At 38.6% G+C, this 22,193-nt stretch overlaps 1 protein-coding gene across 1 annotated transcript; it reads right to left on the reverse strand.

Annotated features, from left to right (window-relative positions):
• Window positions 1–917: 917 nt before the first annotated feature.
• On the reverse strand, window positions 918–13,164 carry nrn1a (neuritin 1a). The gene is made up of 3 exons (XM_079361905.1): window positions 12,857–13,164; window positions 6,400–6,547; window positions 918–3,921 (listed from the first exon to the last, which is right to left on the reverse strand). The coding sequence occupies exons 1-3, from the start codon at window positions 12,909–12,911 to the stop codon at window positions 3,693–3,695; spliced, it is 432 nt and encodes a 143-aa protein (XP_079218031.1). The 5' UTR covers window positions 12,912–13,164; the 3' UTR covers window positions 918–3,692.
• Between the last annotated feature and the right edge of the window lie 9,029 nt (window positions 13,165–22,193).

A 22,193-nucleotide genomic window follows, 5' to 3' on the forward strand; every position in this document is an offset into this window, starting at 1 on the left:
AGATGTGAGGCCTTTAAGGTGTTTGTGACTCAAGGGTCAAAATCTATGGGAAAAAAAGAGGCAGAATCCTTTCGAACTGAGGAAAGTCACCAGAAGGCCTGTTACAATGCAAAGACTGTTGCAAGTGAATTAAAAGACACTTGCACCCCCAAATGGAGCTGAATAATGCCAAACTTGTTTAAAATTACTTTTAAATATCAACATATCACCTTAAAAATGAATCTGTGCCTTAAATACAGATCTAAGATTATGGCTCAATTTCCCCCAAAATATCTGCTCTATTGTTTGCTCCATGCTTTTCTTTTTGAACAATGGAATCAGAACTTTTATAATTCTCTATGTTCTTTTCTTTTCTTCTGCAGCATGTAAAGAAATCCAGTTTCATACCTTTAAGAAAGATTCTAGTTATTTAAAAAAATCATACAAGTTTTCTGAAATCATTTCTCAGTGCATGAACAACCAGATCAACATCAGAAAGTCTTGGGTGCTTGCTATTTAGAGTCATTGATCAGTTTAATCCTACTCAGTTTAAAGGTGTGGCACTTTGGATTGTCCACGTTAGATTGAACAAACATCTTCAGCATCAGGACCACCTCCTCCTCCTTCTCTCGATCAATATAAACTGAGTACTGAGACGTGTGGCAGCTCAGGGGCTCTCCCTCATTAATAATGAATACACTCCTAACCTCACCATCTGTGTGTGTGTGTGTGTGTGTGTGTGTGTGTGTGTGTGTGTGTGTGTGTGTGTGTGTGTGTGTGTGTGTGTGTGTGTGTGTGTGTGTGTGTGTGTGTGTGTGTGTGTGTGTGTGTGTGTGTGTGTGTGTGTGTGTGTGTGTGTGTGTACATATACATCATCTTTGAATGAATCCCAAATGCCCAAGCTCTTAAAGCCACATTTGAAAACAAAGACAACACACTTCTTTTCAAACATTAGTTATTTTATTTATTACTCTTTGTCATTTTAGCATCTTTTATTCATCTTCTTCTTCTTTTATATTTCATTAGGCCTATAATCTGTAAAGTATCAATCTTGTGTTAAAACTGTCTATAATAGAGTTTTTTTAGTTTCTCAAAATCTTTGATATACATTTTCTCTTGATAGATTATTTTTGGAATAAATTCATTATTTAAACTCTTTTAGTTTTCCTCATAACTGAACAAAGAGACAAACCAACAAACAAACAAACAAAATTACACATCTTTTCCGACGGAAGGCAGTGGAAATGTCATCTGTGCCTCAGCAAAGAAAGAACCAACCTCCTTGAATTTATTTACTGTATTTATGTAGTTTACGATGCTACTGTACCGTTGGGACTCATATTTTTAAATCTAACATACAGACCTAAAATATATCAACTCTAAGATCTTCTAGCATGAACATATGAAAAGGGAATGTGCTAAATGGCAACAGTCATATCACTCTTCAGCCACGGTTAGATTTTTTATAGCTACACTGGCCATGAAGTCACGTCTTTGTATTGCTGTCGACTTTGAAAAATACTGTATTTAATTTTTTTTTTTTAATCCAGTAACCGTTTTGCTCACAGATTCATTCATTTCTAGCACATGGTTCTGCTGAGCAGGAATGTGACAGGATGGGAGGAACACTAAGAAATCCACCACCAATATGGAAAAAAGTTAATTATACCGTGTTTCTACTTCACGCCAAAGAGGTCCTTTGTAAAGTTTCCATCAGGCCGATGTGTCCTACAACAGCTTACACTCTCAACATGTTCTCATGGGATCGCAGGAGATGAGCACAATTGCAGACTAACAAAAATTTAGGCGATAGAAATGTTTGTCGACAACTACTTCGACTTCACTACGTGATCCCTCAGCTATAATGTTTTCTTACGTTTCAGTCTTTTTCTTGAGATCTCTGAGCTCATTATCATGAAAAATCACAAACACTAGCATTGTTATCCCAAGATAAATGATGATCTCGAGAAAACAACTAGTTATAGGAAAACTAACAACAACAACCAACATTAAACAATTACATTTTTCATCAAATTAAATGTTGAAACTAAGTACTTATTAGGGATTAATCACATTATAATTGTGTGTTTCCATTATTTTGCATTCGTCTTAAACTAAGATTACTCTAATTCCAATTTTGTTAAACATAGATATTAGCGAACCAGAATAAGTCTGGTTTACCTGCTAAACTGAACTTTGAGCTAATCATCATCCATATGGTTAAGGTGCTAAAGTGATTATCTCGCCTCATTTTATCTGGCATAGCTGAACTGTTAGCGATCCTTTTCCCCTTGTACACTATGGTGGACGCTAAACTGAGCTGTTTGCTAACCTTAGCACATGTAGTTTATTGGCGTCATTGGCTGGCTGACTTAAAGATAGCATGTTTTATCCTTTGAATCTGGTAAAACTGCTCATTATTATTTTGAACTTTGCAATAAACTTTACTGTTTCTTTGTGTCTGTTACAAAACAGGCTGGAAACTGTTGCTTTAAAACCATTTACCTTTTTGACTTGTAGGAATAACCAATAGCACCAAAAGTTGCCCGTATTTTAGCAGTTTGTGCTCATTTCCTGAAATGGTTAGAGACTGTCTGATCTGACTTCATGCAATTCGACATCAGTTAAACTGTTCTTTTATGAAAAGCAGGCGGTACACTCTCAACTACATCCCTGCACCTCAGAGCTTGGTGAGGGAAAAGGCTACGGTCACACCAGAGACCAGCAGGTTTCTTCACGTGGGGTCGATTTTCTAAATGAAAGCAAGCTAGCCAGTTCAACCAACGAAAGTAAAATGTAAATTTCTGAATATGCATCACCGACCCGAGATTGACTGCAAGCCATGCTGCATGGGTCAAACCTCAGCACCATCACCAGAGTTTTGCGTTTGGTCAATGCCAATAATTAGCCATTCAAGTCCGACATGTACAGGGGACATTTTGTGCAGTGGTGACTTCCTTTGAATTAAATGAAATTGGTGCAAAATGCATCCGTGCTTAAAGCTGGTGTGACCGTAGCCTGAACACAACAAACAGCCAATAAGTTTACAAATATTACACCACCGTTAAGCATTCAGTCAATCAAACCTACCGGGATCAACACAGTCAAGTTGGCGCGATAAAAAAGGAAAACTGTTCGTGGTGGCGACTTGCGCTCGAGGCCGCAGCTTGTCTTATTGATTTTGTGGCGTTGAGCTTGGCCTCGCCTTGCGAATGAATATGTTCCTCAGGCTATATGGCAACTCTAATATATAGACCGATATTGTGTCAGCACCCTGCAGTCACATAGTGCTGTCTAGGCCTAGCCTACTAAACATCAATAATTCATGGTTGACTTTAATAGTGTGTAATTCCACGATTGTAAGCGGGCAAGGATCCATCAAATTTTCATCATTGTCATCATTTCAGTTCAAAGGCTTGTGAATATTTGATGTTATCGACCTCCAGGTCGGGTCGGCGTGTGATTGGATGAGCACTGCAGGAGGACGGCCTGCAGGTGTCCCAGAGAGGCAAACTAGGCCGCCGTACAGTGATGTAGAAAAAATCCAGTTAGGGAATATTTTTCTGGTGATGAAGTCGAACTCAGTCCTCGGAGTTGTATTTTTTCGGCATCGAAGAGTAGCTATCACTCTTTTTCTATTTTCTTTTTTCGTGTGTTTTTCCTTTTTTTCTTCTTTTCACTTTGTGTTTTATTTTATGTTTTCCTTGTTTCTGTTAAAACGCCAGCCAAGTCAGTATGGTGGGTAGCGTGGTTAGCACCATCGCGAGGCCCCTGGCATCAGCTGATCTAGAGGCCCCGTTGCCACCGCCACAGAGTTCAAACAAACTCCCACGGAAATCCAGGTTGCGGGACTCCTTTTTCAGTTTCTCCCAAAGGTCTGTCGCTCCCTCCTGGCAGTCTGCCAGCGCCGTCGTGGCGCAGGAGTGGAAGTTATCCCAGTAACTGGAAGGAGAAAACACAGCAAGCATTAACACCAGAAGCCTGTGACTGCAGGGAGGCTGGTTTGAAACTGGATGCATCATCTAGTCAAGAAACAGAGCCAAGAGTGGAAGTCATCCCAGAATGCGGCAGCACGGAAAACACAGTGATGAGGAAGCTTATGAGGACAAGTTTGTATTCTTGAAAACAAGTACTTGTGTTTACTCAAACATCCTCCTTTTCCTGAAAAAAACCCCCAATATGTTATGTTTTAAATTAACAAAAGTTCTATTTCCATCCACTACATGAAATAAGTTGTAACAAAGAACGGTACAAAGTTCTCTGTTAGAGGATAGTATATTAAAGACTTAAATTGTGAAGTCGTTCGTTACTTAAGGCAGAGACAAAGTTCCATTTAAAACCATTTAAAGAAGGTTATTTTTGAGTCGGTCACTGTAAGAGGTTTAAGTGCATCATTTGCACCATGACTTGTAAAATTACCTTCATTGATCCTGTTCAGTTATTGTTTGATTCAATAAAGAACATAAAATAAGTTTTGTTGCCTAAACATAATTGGACTCTTCTCATGAACTTCACCTCTTTATTTCTAAATCCAATCGAACGCGGCATATTTATTATTGCTAACTTGACCTCAGAGTCCTGCCGCAGCGAAACAAACTAAACAAAAGAATATATTGTTTTGAAGGTCCCATATTATTGCCGTTTTTGGGGTTCATCTAATTTATGTGTCTACTAAAGCAGGGCTTCTCAAACTTTTTTAGACTCTGGACCCCTTAAACTACAAGCTACAACGAGCCAATGGGCTTGGATCAGTGACGTCTTTGTCTTGTGATGTCACAACACACATTTTCAAAGAGGGGGGCTGGGGGTCAAGCGTTATGTGGCTTCTGCTTCTGCTAACAGCAGGAGGGAGGAGAAGCTGCATTTCCGCGGACATTGAATTTTAGCAAATTGATGTATATAGATAAATAACATGTACGAGACACCTGAAAAAACACACTAAAGAGCATATAGAACCAGAAAAAGTATAATATGGGACCTTTAAAATTCACATGCAATAAGAATAGCTGATCTGTGGTTCTAGTTTTAACTTAATTTTATTTATTTAACTACTTCTTTAACCCTTCTGACCTATCTTCTTTTCCTTATATCTTGCTCCCCGATCCTCTTCCCTTAATGTTTTCCTTTATTTCTGCAAGATTTTCCTTTCTCTCCCCTTTCCATTTCTTTCTTTCTCTTTATGTTACTTACTCTTCCCTTCTGTCTCAAAAACCATGATGGTTTATTTAAATTGAAGCAGCATCATTCTTCTTGTTTTCTCCTTTAGTTTCATTTCTTCATTCACTTCATTCCTTTTTTTTGCTTTTTTTTGGTGTTTTATTCTTTCTTATTTTTCATCGTTACTTTTTTGGCTCCCGTTTGCTATTTTTTGTCCTTCATTTCAATCTGTTCATCTTTTTATTCTCCTTCCTCCTCCCAGTTGATGTAAAGACGACACCAGCCTGCTCACCAACGCGTGCCGCTGCCAGACACACACACACACACACACACACACACACACACACACACGCACAGCGTATCTAATCCAATCTTCCAATCTGCTCTTATTGATGTTGACCTCCTGAACTGAGCCGTGTCGATGCTACATCTCTGAGCAATTAACGTGTGTGTGTGTGTGTGTGTGTGTGTGTGTGTGTGTGTGTGTGTGTAGGTGTGTGTGTGAGGAGGCGTATTAAAACATCCCTTCTGCCACGCCTCAACACCGCTGTGATGGAGCTGTCACTGAATTAAAAAATCATGTGTGTGTTTTTGTGCGGGGTGGGGCTTCCTCTGCCATCTGGTGCCCACCCGCTTTGGGTGGTGGGGTGGGATGAAAGGAGGATAAAAGGGGAGGGTGATGAGTGTGGGGGTGGGGTCAGCTGGCTTGCACATATTCACACTTTTGGTCCCCCTTAGGGTTTCATTTTAATCACTCATATTATTTTCGAGCCGTGTGTCACTGGAGCACTTCAAAAAGTCACACAATTGAATATCAAGGCGTGTTTATGTGCGCGCACATTCACATATCAGTGGTGAAAATAACCAGAAATGTTACATATTCCAACATGTAAACATACTCACTCCCATTTGGCTGCTTTATCATTGAACAGGTTCTTTTAGAGTTGTGCAGGGTCAAGTTATTACAGCATGTTAACAGCTCGTGGTTTCACATCAGTCTACATGGTTGAGTTATGGGGGTCAGAAGGCAGAAAGGCTCATGTGGTAGGGTAGGTAGTATGAGCGTTGTCACTACCTTTAGCACAATTCATTGCTCTCTGTGTCTGTTAAAGGTGGCGGCGCTCTTTTGGTTGGGTGGAACTCAGTAGGGATGAGGGGTGTCTTCACTGAGCACTTATCCTTTCATTAGGGCACAAGTACCACATGTTTTCACACATTTAAAATGTGTCCACCTCCTGAACACTGTATTTGATGTGAATTTACCTGCAAATCTTGTGCAGGTTCTCCCTGTCGTCCAGGTCCTGGGGATAGTTGGCCATGTTCTCCCCCAACTGCAGCAGACAGTCTGAGAAGCCTTTAAACACAGAGTCACATTGACCAGCACTGACCAGAACCGTCTGCAACACGGAAACTGCAAATTGAGGAAGAAGAGAAGAAGGAAGATCCAGAAAGGAGGAGAGGTAAGGAAATAAAGGCGGGGAGGACAAAGAGAAAGGAAGGAACATGTCAAGTTAAGGATATTTTAAGGTATGAGATCAAGGAGATGAAAGTCATTCCTGCCTATCAAAATTTGACAGCGACGACAGTAGTTCATGTCCTGCATTGTGGAAACAGGAAGTACGTATTTTCCTTAATCATGAATGCCACACGCATCTGTACAAGCCCATTGGCAAATACCAAAACATCGTCAAAGACAAAAAGGGACCTTCAGTGTCTGTATGAGATGAGACCAGAGTTAAACTTGTATCAATTTTCATGCATCAGCTGCAATGTTAGACACTTAGAACAACAGCTATGGATGTTCAGGAGGAACAAAATCAGGTAAATTAGTTATAGGATAAGTCCACCTAAGGGCTAGCAGTGCAGGAGTTTTATCCAAAAGATCTGGGAACAGGTCCCGTGTGAAAACAAAAGTCCTTCAAAACAGGTACTAGTACTTCACAAAGACGCTTCAGGACATCTTGAAACAGTACTAAAAGCATTGCCCTAAAAACAAGCAAAATGGTATCTCAAAGGAGTTGCAAAAACAAAAAAATAAACACTAAAACTTGAAACAGCTGCAAAAGTGTACCTTAAAATAATTCTTAAGGGTATCTTCAAATAGTCTGAAAATAGTTTTAAGTAGTCAACAAGGTGCTCTGTAGACAGACTCTCATGGGTACTTTATAATGGTCTAAAAATAATTTACCTCAAATTGTCATTAAAGGATACCTGACATAAGGCCAAAAGAAACAATCTCACAATAATTCCCTTAAAAGAGTCTACAAAGGTTCCCTAATAGCCTCAAAGTGGTTCCCATAAAATCTCAAAAGGGTACCTTAAAACAGTCTCTAAATGGTCCTCTTAAAATATCCTCAAAAGGGACCTTTGGTTTAAGGTTAAATGGTCCTTGAAACAGTCGCTGAGTGGTCTTCTTTAAATATCCTCAAAAGAGTACCACAAAATAGAACCATATTTCCTTAAAGCTGATCCCATAACAGCCTAAAGGGTCTCCTTTGATTCTAGGGGGGTCCCTCAAAATGGCCACAAAAGGTCACTGCAAGATGTGCCATAGTGTATTTAAAAAAGCAATTGTTTCCCAAAAATGGAGCTGAAAAAGCACCTTAAACGGGTCCAAAAGAATTATCTCAAATTGTCACTCAGTGGCATCTACCCCAACAGGAAATCTCACACACAGATTAGACTAAAAGGGTAATAGGAACAGATGATACTGAAGGGTACTAAAAGATGGTTGCAAAGTCTACCTACCAGAAAAAAAACTCTTGAACAACTAGGTATGACATCTACCAAATATGGAACTTTTCGAAAACTACTAAACATTAACAACAAGCGCACAGAAACATCACTAAAACTGATATAAAGGTTCTCAAGAATCCCCTTCGGCAAATGTTGGGTTTGGCAGGATTACTAATAAAATACATGCTTGTTGTTGTACATAATTTGTAATTATGCTTCCAAAATGATCACAACATTCAGTTATCATCTTTTACAGCTTTGACCATAACAGCCAAAAAACAAGTAATTTTTGAACAGAGGTGGACAGTTGAGCTCACATGTCAGACAAAGATTTTCTTTGAATTAAAAGTAGGTTTGGTGATGTTCCTAAGAGTTAATGTGACAGTGACGAACTGCGGTTAAAGGAGTCACTGTTTCCTCACACTAATGGCTCTGTTCATTGATTTCCTTTGTTTCAGTCTGACTCAAATAGAGCAGCAAATGATGGAAGAGACACTAAAGAAGTAAGTAACAGATAGTTTAGAAACAAGAAAAATGTTGAAACTGATTTGGTAATATAATCAGTGTTCTGTGTGTGTGTGTGTGTGTGTGTGTGTGTGTGTGTGTGTGTGTGTGTGTGTGTGTGTGTGTGTGTGTGTGTGTGTGTGTGTGTGTGTGTGTGTGTGTGTGTGTGTGTGTGTGTGTGTTAAGCAGTTTCTCAAATGTAAAACTCAATCTGACATGCCGCCCACCCCCTCAGTATTTGCGTAATAACACAACACAAACGCCCCTTAACAAGACCTCTGTTAAGTGTGTGCATGTGTGTGTGTGTGTGTGGTTCATTGAGCAGGAGATCAGGCTGATTGATTGGTTTGGATAATAACATGCCGGCTGTCCGGTTCCACTCAATCAAACTGTGGACTAACACAGCATGACGTGTTGGACGAGACGCGGCTGTTAAAGGGTTATTTACAATGACTACGATACTGGATATAAAATTTGCTAAACAAACGACATGATGAAAAAGACGAACAAATATAAAAAAAACTAAACAAACAACAGATACAAACTTCTAAACAAAGTATGAAAAAAGAGACTTCTATAGAGCTACTGAATGAAATCGACTTTCCATACATTTACACAACATAAAAACTAGAAAACAAACATTTAAACCCTTAATAGAGTCTACATATATAACGTAGACTATCTCAAAATACAAATTAAAACGACTACACATAGAAAGTACTACACAAACTACACTTTTTTGTAAAACTAGATGTAACCTTCAAAAACTACACTAAATTACCTTGAACTTCTGCCTACAAAATGTTTATTTGAAGAAATCTCTGCAGATTTAGTATTTAGCTACATCAAAACGTTGCCTGACTCATGATGGACATTTATGAAAAACAAAGGATAAAATATCAATGAGGTAGAAATAGAGGGGCTGTATTTTTTTTTTTCAAATCCACACCTTCAAGCCTACATTACAATCCACCTGTGCGGCAGACAGTTAAGAGACAAAAGTGTATTATGCTTGTAGCTGCTCACATACACTGCAACAAAAATCAGGTAAACTCTGAATCAACATCTTTCAAACTTGTATTCATCAGCTCAAACCAACACTGACTGATAGTGACCTCCAAGTGACCCAACATGGTTCCACAACAGGGGTCTGGACCACTTTATGACTTTAACGACACACATTTTAAATCAAATCAATTAAAACGCAGACTCTTGAATAGAATTGTCACTTTTAAATGGTAAAGAAGCATCTGGAGACACTAAAACTGATAAACATGGAAATATTCTCTAAAAATGTAAAGCTTATGTGACTTTATAAAAACATTTCTAAGTAGAACTTTAAGCAGCGGAAAAATCCAAAATACACATACATTTTGAGTTAAAATCTGAAATTGGGACCATTTTGAAACTGAAATTTGAACCTATTTGTTGGCTCGTTTTTAACGTAACGAAATGAATGACTTATGGATAATGTGTGTACTGTTTTTAGTGTCTAGTGTCTCTCTCTCTCTCTCTCTCTCTCTCTCTCTCTCTCTCTCTCTTTGGAGGAGGCATTACATCATCTGAAACACTTCCTTTTTTGTCTCTCTACTGTTTTTTTTCTAAGGAGCCAATCAGCTGCAGATAAAGACACCAAATCATAAAATATATGAATGAAGAGCTCTCCCCATAACAAAAGATCACTGCAGCCTGTTACATCACTCTTCGTTTTTTTAATTACACATTTATATCAATTTATTATTAGTATTATTTTAATTCTACATAATTCCTATATATTAATTATTTGTCATGTGAAACTGACATTAATCAAATCAAATAAAAATAACCCCCCCCCCTCAATTCTATGTTTTAGGTGTTTTAATTTGACCTTCTCCCTTTCACTGGCGTTTTTTTTTCTAAAGATTTTTTAAGATAATGTTTGTATTAATTGATCACATCTGCAGAACCAGCTCCGATTTGATTCGTTTTATTCTAAACTCCTTTCATTCTCCATCCCTAAAACATGTTCGGCTGTAATTAATACCAACATTTGTTTTTCAACTATCCTTAACTATATTATTATATTTTTTTATATTCAGATTGTTTGTCCTTTTTTTTTTAAGTATATGAGTGAAAACAAGATAGTCCCATCTCACGCGCACAAACGGAGACGCGCGAAGCTATTGCGTTCACGCCTCCCACCATCCAGCACGCTCGCACTCATTCACCCCACCTCCACACACACACACACACACACACACACACACACACACACACACACACACACTGTTGCCTGCAGTGCATCTCTGCCAAAAGCAGCGTGCTGTAGCAGACACACCCACCCTCAGACACGCACAACAGGACGTTTATGTTCGCGCGTAAAAATACCCAAAATATACAACCATTTCACAACAGCAACTTTTGCAACTAATATCCTTTGAAAGAACATTAATATCTGGAGATTGGGATTGTCTAATTGTGCGTCGAAATCGTTTGTGATTCGTGCAGGTTTACACATGTCAATGCTATGTATTAGTGTTTAAAGAAAAATGTAGGCTACAGAAGCAGCAGCGCGCCAAATCACCTTTCACAGACTCTAGATTATTAATAAAAAAAACTGAACAAAGCGTTCATAAAAAAACCCGCACACATTTCTAAAGTGTCACAGAGCGATAAGATGAAGAGTCAGACCAAATGAAGCCGTGCAGTCCGCAGCAGGCTACTCCTCTAAAAATAACTGGAATGAGGAGAGGGAGGGGTGTCATTGTAATGCAGACTAATTAATCGATTTTATTTGATTTCTCTCCATGTATTAATCAGTGTGTGTGAAATAATTCAGCAGCTCTGTGCCCTCGTTCGGTTTGGTTTTCATTATCGTCTCTTTTTGATCGAGACTCATTTAAAAAAAAAAAATACAAATTAATACAATCATATCTCACGTCTTTTATTTCTAACCTCCACAAGCTCATGAATCTAAACACAATTTCACTCATTTCTGCCTCGTGAAGGCTCAAACCTCTCTCTCTCTCTCTCTCTCTCTCTCTCTCTCTCTCTCTCTAACAATAGCACTGGTGAGGATTCTGTCTTGAATAATTCAGCATTTCTCTCTGCTACCAGCTACACGCGCGTACACACGCACACACGCACACACGCACACACAGCCCTCCTCCACAGCGTCGTTATGCAATGCAACAGCAGAAAACATGAACCATCTCCATATTTCTCCTCAATGTATTTGCATTGATTGTTGCAGATATTAAAGGCGTCCAGTTTGTTAGTCCTCCAAATGCAGATAGTTTTGGGGGGGTTTTACCACGCATGGAGCTCATATGGAGTTCTCCAAACGCTAAAAAAAACAAAAAAACCCGTGATTTGTTATGTTAAAATAGATCAGTTATAATTATTTTTCCGTCGTGCATAAGGAGCATGCACGCGCCGGATTGTATTGAACATCCGCATCGAAAATTAAGGAGACAGCTTCGTTTTCTCTCCGTTGATGAAAGAAAACCGAAGCAGAGAGTAAAATAAAGATGAAATTAATAAGGAGGTGCTATGTGAGCTGATGCGGGTGTGCCGGAGCTGATGCAGCCCCGCACACTGCGGCGGGATAGACGGAGCCAGCACGAGCTACAAACCGAGAGGACAACTCCGGTTCGACATTTTAACAATTCATTTCTGCCATATTTGATGATCCTGTAATTCTGGAAAAACGAGAATTCGGAGGTGCATCGATTTGTTTTATACTAAATTTTATAATCTTAAACCAGAAATATGACACAAACGAAACCGAAATAACACTTTTAATTGTTTGACATTGAAAATGTCAAAATGTGATTTTTTTTTCAAAGTAAAAAAAAAAAAATCAACAAATGTCTTCACTTTAGGACGACCGAGGTGCAGAGAGGGGGAGGAGCAGGGGAGGAGGAGGAGGAGGGAGGGATGGGGGCATTCCCCTTGTTAGCACACACACACATGCACACGCATGCACACGCACACGCACACACTTGTATCAAACACAGACACACTCAGAGATGATGTGTAGCCCCGTTAAAACGAGCTTTCGCTGCTTCATTGTGACCCAAATCAAATCTGAAACATTGAAAGAAAAATAAATTGAATGTCAATAAAAAATAATTTCATATTGTTTGAAACGAAATCAACTTTAAAATTAGAATTATAAACATTTAATTTGATTCTTGAAACGAATTGTGCCTCTCTTTTTCTGCCGGTTATTCCGAAGAGATATTTACACATTATATTTTTTCAAGGCGACTCTTGTAATTTTATTTCATCTCTATTTATGAAATCCTAAAACAGATTCGTTGGTCAAGATGACCTACAAAGCAGTCTAAAATGATATTTCTGCCATTTAAAACAGGAGGAAAAATGCAGAAGATGTCACTCTTGGTCTTTCAAAATGTTTTTAAAAAATCAGACAAATAAATCAGCCGTTTATTTCAGCAGCGTTGTCATTAAACATTGAAATATAAAAGAGGCTTACCGATGTGTAGAGCTAGAAAGAGAGCGAGACATCTGGAGGACCAGGTTACTCCCATCCTCTGCGTCCTCCTCTCACCATGAGAGTCTCAGTCACAAAGTTAGAGAGCCGCTCATTCCCCGCCAAACGCCTGCTACATCCAACACTTGCTTTCTCCTCCTCAACCTCTTCTTCTTCTTTCTTGTCTTTTTTTGTGTGAGCGTGCACTTCTTCTTCTTCTTCTGCTGCTGCTGCTGTTGCTGCTGCTGCTGCTGGGGCTATGCTCTCTCGCGCGCTGCTCTGCGCTTCCTGCCTGTTTTTACGCGTCCAAAGAGAAAAGGAAAGAGAGAGAGCCCCTCCTCCTCCTCCATCCCTCTCTCTCTCCCTCTCTCTCTCTCTCTCTCTCTCTCTCTCTCTCTCTCTCTCTCTCTCTCTCTCTCTCTCTCTCTCTCTCCTCATTAATATGTAACCTGTTATTATTATGATCATCTCATCCTCTTCCTGTCTTTTCTGTTCCTGATTTTAAAGATGTTTCGTTTTTCTTTCATTCTCTAAATGTGAGTCCTCTGTGACCCTGAATACATGCCAAATTGCATCAGTTATTTTAAAATCACTTTCTTACATTTAAGGACTTTTTTGTCTTTATATTTGTCAAGAAAAATCTGTGAACAACGACAGACATAACACGTGATTGTAGAAACACGTTCATTTTTATTTAAATCACTCTAAAAACTGTTAAAGATAGAAAAACAAAAAGGTTTTTTCTTTAAAAAAGAAGTTCTTTAAAAAAATATATTGGTCTGCATAATTCACTTGCACACAAACCCAACTTTTAAAATACATTCTGGCCTCAACATGAACACAATTGTGTAAAAAAGAAAAATGTTTTTGTTTTGTGATATTCTAAAAACAAGTATAGATTTTAAATTGTTTTTAACTTGTATCATTCAAAGCTGTGCTTTAATTTTTGACATTACAGTTCCCATTATTCATTGAAACTGTTGCATTATAAAAGGAAACTTGTTTAGTGTTTTATAATTTTATTTGTGGCAATGTTCCTACACTTGAATTAAATAAACAAATGTTTGTTGTTCAAAATAACTATGTATCATCCATTTACATAAAAGTAAAGTTGACATGACACATCCTAAATTGACCTTTGCACATTTTACACTTGTAACTTGACCTCTGGGCTTTTTGATAGTACTCATAGCTGCCACTAGAGGCCACCACCTCATAAAATAATCCTTTATTCATCTCACAAACTTTTCCCGTGTTACAGCAGCAAAGCAGGATAGCAGAAGATAATCACACAGAGCAAAATTAAATTACATAAAAATATAAAAAATGTTATATATATATATATATATATATATAATTTTGCTGTGTGTACTATACACTTGGTTTTAAATAAACGGTATAAAGCAAAGTGGTTTTTATTTTTAGGTAAAACGTCTTGAGCAGAAACAAGTTTAGCTTTAATCTGTTTTAAAACCACAGCCAGGCAGGTATGTTTGTGATGAAGTTAAATTCACAACGAGACTGTTTTGACTTTTATTCTGATAATCAGTAGTTAAACATGTGCCATTATATGCAAACGTTCATTTTAAATGACTTCAAGAAACTGATAGTTTATTTAACATTTCTGTTTTGTGCTGTTTCAAACCTCCACTAGAGGGAGCGCTGTTCTTTTTACAGCACTATGATAATCTGACATTTATTTAGGCCAAATACGGCTTGTTCAGGAAAGTTTGAATAATAATACATTTTAGATGAACGAGATAAAATAAGCATACATAGCTTTCTTCAAAACAAGCAGATTCCATTCATAAATAACAGATATGTTATGTCAGAGAACAGATGTTGATTAGTTTACTGCAGCCTTCTTCATTTGTGACTTTTGTTGGCTCTGATTTTAAAAAGTTATTGTGAAGCAAACAATAAGAGTTCTTTTTTCTCTCCAGGCAGTTGAAGACCAGCATCACTTGTGTTTTGTTAAGTATATTGAAGGTTCTTCAGAAGGTTTGGTGTGTTTTGGGAGAGTTGAAACAGCTATTTCTGTTTGGGTTTTTTTTTTAACACGCCTACGTCATGACAATGTGTCACTGCTGCAAACTGAACAAATCTGCAGACTAGTCGAGTAATCCATAAGCACAGTAATACAATATGGAGTGTGTGTGTGTGTGTGTGTGTGTGTGTGTGTGTGTGTGTGTGTGTGTGAACAAACATGTAGGAGATCTCGTCTCCTTCTGCCGACGTCAGCTGAATCTGAAACAAACCCTCTCTCTCTGTCTCTCTCTCTCTCTCTCTCGCTCTCTCGCTCTGGAGAGAGAGCCTCCATATTAACACAGATGTTGCCCTGAGGCGATGCAGTGCTGCAGCAGAACACACACACACACACACACACACACACACACACACACACACTACAGAGTAATTGGTTCCCAGGACAGTTTCAAATCGTCTCAAATCTGAAAACATTTAACTCCTAGACACAAACAAAACCGCTATGTGTGTGTGGTGTGGTGTGTTTGTGCACACTTGAGTGTGTGACCTTTTTGTGTTACTTTGTGTTTGACCTTGAACCATGTCCTCTTCTCTCCAATCATAGACAGATGCAGAGAAGACCTAACTCTCTGCCACACAAGATCCTTAAAAGCTGAAGCCATTAGTGCCCCCTGTTGGTCAGAAAATGTATCTTCTCTTCGATCATTTTTTTCCAAAAACGTATTAGAATACCACACGTGGATTCATCCATGGCTGAAAATAATCTATGAAAATTCTGCCGTAGAGCTTTCACTTTGCTTTTGGATCAGACATTCTTTGAAGTTGACCTATTCTTCAGATCCCCATTTTATAACTCACATATGGTGTGCTACAATGCTGGATTCCCATTTCAAATGTGGGCAAAGTTTCAGACTACAAAGTAAAAAAATATGTTGGAGTAATCTTAGGTTGAATCTCCAGAGGGCGTCACAGACTTGTTCTTAATGTCATGTGGTAGTTCCCTGATATGAAACCAACATTTCCTAGGACAGCTTCAAGCATCAATAGAAACTGGTGAAACTTCTTACATTGGCTCTCTTCTTCCAACACTGGAGAACATCCCTTCCCTGGCAGCCCTGCAGAATTCAACGCCCCTCCCTCCTCCCACCCCACCCTTAAAGAGACAGCAGCTTAAACAAACTGTTTCAGACAGAGGCTGAAGTGAAAGTGTGAAATATTAGTGCGTTTTTGTGTCTCTTTTTGAGACCACAAACAGACACAGAAACATCACATATTTCCATCATTCAATGATTAAGAGGAACAAAATGTTTTTTTTGGGGGGGGGGGTTTTCGGTTGATCGCTTAAACAACAAGATTTAATCAAAAAGCCCACTTCATGTGTTTAAATAACATGTTTAGTCATCCTAAAGACATTCAATTTACATCATACACCAGAATCAACTTCCTGAGATGGATTCACCTGCGTCACACCAAATCTCATTCACTTTCCTGTCACTTCTGCAGTACAATCTTCCTATCATCGCCTACTGATTAAACTCCCTCCATGACCTGTTTGCAAAATGTATTCTCTCAAGAATATTTGAATCTCCTCTGATATTGCAGTAATTGTGATGTTATGAATGTTTCTGTATTCAGTGTCTGAGGTGTAAAAACTCGCCTCATTCAAGAAGCACCCAGGTTTGAATTTTAGATCGAGATTGAAATCAGATTCCATCATCGTGCAGAGGGCAGAATAAGGATAGGACATGCATAATGATATTGTTGTGGATTATTATGGGCAGCGTGTCATTAAACATCAATAATGTCACACGTCAGACAAACTGAGGTTTTCTGCTTGATGAGGAAGGAGGAGTGACGTCATAGCAACAGAGTTTTTCAATGGGGCTTTGTGTTTGCGTGTGTGTGTCTGTGTGTGTCTGTGTGCAAGCTGCAGCATCATTTATCATTTTTGCGTCTATTTCTCAGTCAGTTGCTCCACCTGGTGGTAAAAACACGATACTGCGACCTCTGATCATTTGTAGCTTTTCTTTTTTTTAAGCGCTTTACAAGCATTTTAAATATTGAAACACTTCAAAAACCTTACTAAAAAGTATTTAATGAATACATTTGGTTTATTTGAAGCAATACTTTTGGCAGCAGGAGCTTTTCTTTCTATTCTGCTGATGTAAGATTGTGTTTGATGTCATGGCTTATAAACCTAATTTCAAAATTCACAATTTTTGAAGTCTATCGACAGGTTTAGAGATTCTTTAAGTCAATGTACAAAGTCCCCTTCTTTTGGTATATCTAGTACTGCTTCGCTAGTTGAAATGTAATTTACTTGCAGCTGAGTAAGTTATTTTCATTCTTCGGCAAAGAGGAAAGCATAAAGTCCAGTAAAGGGGCATGTTGCTATTTTCAAAAAGTGGCAAAAACATGCAGCTACAGTGACCAGAAAGTAGGGGAGGAGTCAGGGCAGGGCTACCTGTGATGAGCTCTGGTTTAAGAGAGGACCAAATGTGACCCAACCAACACAAAACAATACATCGCTAATGCTAGATGTAAGACACATTACAAGCAAGTTTTGCTGCAAATACCTCTATACTATAAACAAATCAGTGTTAAGACATGAAAACAGCATATTTAAAGTGTTGATTTATATTTCATAAAGTGAGAAAATCCTGTTTATGGTCTCCTCTTTAACTCTAAGTGATAAAAACGATCAGAACAGATTTGTTGTCACTTGTATGAGAACACATCTTCTCTCACTTTTTCGCTGTCTCTTATTTATCAATAAGCCGTGTTTGCAGAGGGTTTTCTAATCCCTGCAGGACAATTACAACCTACCTACCTCGGCATAAAGTGCCTGTTAGGCCGTTAATTGGTTTGCGGTCTGGCGGCATGTGGTGGCAGTGGTGATGCACTGTTGGGTATTGACTCATTCTCCCTGAGGTGACAATGAGTCGTTCTGTCTGCTTGGCTCGTCTCTAGACCAAATCTCTGAGGATATTTCATGAGTTTTAGACAAAAAGAGAAAACCACATTTGTTCTGTTTTACATTGTCTTTTCTTTTGTCTCCTAACCAGAACCACAGGGATAAGATAGCTTTGACCCTTGACCTTTATCTCACTGCTGCTTGTAATGATTATAAAAATGAAAATGAATCTGCTGATGCTTAATTTATGACTTTATAATAGTTGTAATGAAAAAGTTGAAAACTCTGAGGCGATATAGTTTTTTTAAATTTATATCTACACACACACATATATATATACACATACATACATACATATATATATACACTCAACAAAAATATAAACGCAACACTTTTGTTTTTGCTCCCATTTGTCATGAGATGGACTCAAAGATCTAAAATTCATTCCAGATACACAATATTACCATTTCTCTCAAACATTGTTCATAAATCTGTCTAAATGTGTGATAGTGAGCACTTTTGCTTTGCTGAGACAATCCATCCCACCTCACAGGTGTGCCACATCAAGATGCTCATCAGACACCATGATTAGTGCATAGGTGTACCTTAGACTGTCCACAATAAAAGGCCACCCTGAAATGTGCAGTTTTTGCTTTATTGAGGGTCTGGGGACTCAGAACCAGTCAGTATCTGGTGTGACCACCATTTGCCTCATGCAGTGCAACACATCTTCTTCGCATAGAGTTTATCAGATTGTCAATTGTGGCCTGTGGAATGTTGGTCCACTCCTCTTCAATGGCTGTGCGAAGTTGCTGGATATTAGTGGGAACTGGTACGCGCTGTCGTATACGCCGGTCAAGCACATCCCAAACATGCTCAATGGGTGACATGTCCGGTGAGTATGCTGGCCATGCAAGAACTGGGACATTTTCAGCTTCCAAGAATTGTGTACAGATCCTTGCAACATGGGGCCGTGCATTATCTTGCTGAAACATGAGGTGATGTTCATGGATGTATGGCACAACAATGGGCCTCAGGATCTCATCACGGTATCTCTGTGCATTCAAAATGCCATCAATAAAATGCACCTGTGTTCTTCGTCCATAACAGATGCCTGCCCATACCATAACCCCACCACCACCATGGGCCACTCGATCCACAACATTGACATCAGCAAAGCGCTCACCCACACGACGCCACACACGCTGTCTGCCATCTGCCCTGAACAATGTAAACCGAGATTCATCCGTGAAGAGAACACCTCTCCAACGTGCCAGACGCCATCGAATGTGAGCATTTGCCCACTCAAGTCTGTTACGGCGACGATCTGGAGTCAGGTTAAGACCCCGATGAGGACGACGAGCATGCAGTTGAGCTTCCCTGAGACGGTTTCTGACAGTTTGTGCAGAAATTCTTTGGTTATGCAAACCAATTGTTTCAGCAGCTGTCTGAGTAGCTGGTCTCAGACGATCTTGGAGGTGAACCTGCTGGATGTGGAGGTCCTGGGCTGGTGTGGTTACACGTGGTCTGCGGTTGTGAGGCCGGTTGGATGTACTGCCATATTCTCTGAAACGCCTTTGGAGACGGCTTATGGTGGAGAAATGAACATTCAATGCCCGAGCAACAGATCTGGTTGACATTCCTGCTGTCAGCATGCCAATTGCACGCTCCCTCAATGCTTGCGCCATCTGTGGCATTTTGCTGTGAGACAAAACTGCACATTTCAGAGTGGCCTTTTATTGTGGGCAGTATAAGGTACACCTGTGCACTAATCATGGTGTCTGATGAGCATCTTGATGTGGCACACCTGTGAGGTGGGATGGATTGTCTCAGCAAAGCAAAAGTGCTCACTATCACACATTTAGACAGATTTATGAACAATGTTTGAGAGAAATGGTAATATTGTGTATCTGGAATGAATTTTAGATCTTTGAGTCCATCTCATGACAAATGGGAGCAAAAACAAAAGTGTTGCGTTTATATTTTTGTTGAGTGTATATATACATGATACATATATATACATATATATACATATATAGCGATGTACAGTTATTACCTATGAAGAAATGAGCTGTAGAGACCAAAACTTTCTGGTGTCTGGATTAAACTGCATAACATTCTTATGCAGCAGCAGCAAGTCAGTGTGTTTGTGTGTGAGGAGCAGAATGACCTCCTGCTCTCTCACTTCCTCCTCTGAAAGACTTGCTGACCTGAACACAGCAAGTTAAAACTTTCACAGGTCAGATCAGGAGTGAGAATGTGGACTTTTATTCTCTCTGTTTTCTTCTGTTAGTTCAAATGATTGATATTTGATATTTTCAGTCTTTTCTTTAAGATGATTATCTCTCTGTTCCATCTTTTCCTTTGTTGACTTCTCTTTTTTTTCCCCATTTTATTTTATTCTGTTTGTGGATGCAAACAGATTTTATTTAGATTTTATTTTCTGTCTTGGTCAACTTGAGTTGTTTTTCAAATGGCTTTCGAAATAAACTTGACTTGTTCCATGTTCTTCTTGTAATGTTTTGTTTGTAACTTTCTGCATTATCTGCACTTTATCTTTGTCTGTGTTGTCCTTTAATTTTTGCAGCCACTTCTTTCATTTGTTGTTCTTTTCTTTGTCCTTTAGTTTCCAGGCATTTTGGGACATTGCTTGCGTGTTATTCTGTCCACTGTCATGTCCATGTTACTATCCTGCTCACCAATTCTTTAGTCCTGTCTTTATCTGCAGTCTCATTTCTTACCTGTCATTTTTGATCTGCTGAGGGATCATAATAACCATCCGTCAGTACTGATGATGCAGACAGATTAAATCCAGATCGAGGTGACAGATGGTGACTCGTCCTGAAACCTTAAGACTCTGGCTTGACGATAACTGGCTTCCGGCCCAGAAAAAATAGCATGAAACACATTTTTTATTTTGTTGTGTCCTGTGAAGACTGATGAGAAGTCTCAGCAGAGTAGAGACGGATGTTTGGTGTAAAGATGTCCCTACTTTTTCTTGTTTACATGCCAAACAGAATATATCATCAGGTCTTTATTAATTTTTGATGAGAGTAGAGCTAAGCCATGAATCCTAACATTAAAATAAAAATGAAGCAAGTAATGAAGCTTTGCTTTGCACAGGAGTCTTAGGAGTCACAGGAGTCATAGATTTAAAGTATGCTCACTATATGACTTTATGAATTTTTAGATTTTATTATTGTTCTTGATACAGTCTGACTTTGCACATTAAAGTTTCTAAATGTATTATCAATGTGATTTTTATGAAAGCCCAAAGTGTACATGTTATTTACTCTGTTGGTTTCTAATAACAACTTATTTCTAATTTTCTCAAGATAACAAAGCTTAGTTTAGTTTGCAAGTGTTTACTGTGAGGTCTGGGGAACAAAAAACCCCAAGATCTCAACAAAACAACCAGAAAACAACAATAAATAAAGACTAAATAATAAGTAATAAACAAATATCAAGTAATGAACTATCTATCCATCTATCCATCTATCCATCTATCCATCTATCCATCTATCTATCTCGTGTTTACTTTGCTTTTTGAATATGTTTTTGCAGATCTCAGAGCAGAGCGCAGATGTCAGAAGAGAAATAGGAAGTGTATCTGTGGTGAAATCTGACCAATCAGCAGCAGCAAGTCACCATGACCTTGCCGAATGAGGTCAAGGTCAGAGGAAGATCCTGACACAGAACAGATTAAATCAAATAGCGTTACTTTTGTGTTTACATGTAAACATGTTGATTGAACAGTCTTTTGGAAAATATAATTGAAGGAAAAGAAGTACGTTTTTTTCTGAAGTACCCGACGTTGAACTTAAATAAAGAAATTGATTTGTATAGTGTAATAATGTATAAAACATTAAACACGTGTGTGATTATTATGCTATAAAGGTGTTTGACATGAAGCGAAAGCTCCCACAGCTACTGTAATAACTGATGAAATGCAGTTGTTTAAGACAATGCAGCAGAAACAAGCAGACAACAAACACTTTTTTAAAAGTCAAGACAAAAAAAAAGAAGTGTTGTTTTCATGTACAACAATTCAACTCATTAACTTTATACTTCTTCTGCATTTATAATCATGATCTTTATTTGGCGTTATACTTTACAGATTAACATATTCCAGACACAAAGAAAGTGTTTTGGGGTAAGAAAATAATTACTTAATTACTTAGTGTGGTTCCGTTTTTTGTTTATCTTTTTTTTTATTTTATTTTTTTATTGTTGAACTTTACGGTGTGTGTGTGTGTGTGTGTGTGTGTGTGTGTGTGTGTGTGTGTGTGTGTGTGTGTGTGTGTGTGTGTGTGTGTGTGTGTGTGTGTGTGTGTGTGTGTGTGTGTGTGTGTGTGTGTGTGTGTGTGTGTGTGTGTGTGTGTGTAAAAAGAGGAAGCAGTGTGTGTATATAAACTGCCGTTGAAGTCAATATGAACATCT

This window comes from Symphodus melops (genome assembly GCF_947650265.1).
Source record: "Symphodus melops genome assembly, chromosome: 14".
In the NCBI taxonomy this organism is placed as follows: domain Eukaryota; kingdom Metazoa; phylum Chordata; class Actinopteri; order Labriformes; family Labridae; genus Symphodus; species Symphodus melops.

What these genes read in the sequence shown, in the direction of transcription:
- nrn1a (XM_079361905.1), bottom strand. Translation starts at nt 12,911, where the DNA reads ATGGGAGTAACCTGGTCCTCCAGATGTCTCGCTCTCTTTCTAGCTCTA. An exon ending in CTTTCTAGCTCTACACATCG is followed by an intron (nt 6,548 to 12,856) that starts GTAAGCCTCTTT and finishes CTCAATTTGCAG; the next exon opens with TTTCCGTGTTGCAGACGGTT. An exon ending in AACCTGCACAAGATTTGCAG is followed by an intron (nt 3,922 to 6,399) that starts GTAAATTCACAT and finishes TTCTCCTTCCAG; the next exon opens with TTACTGGGATAACTTCCACT.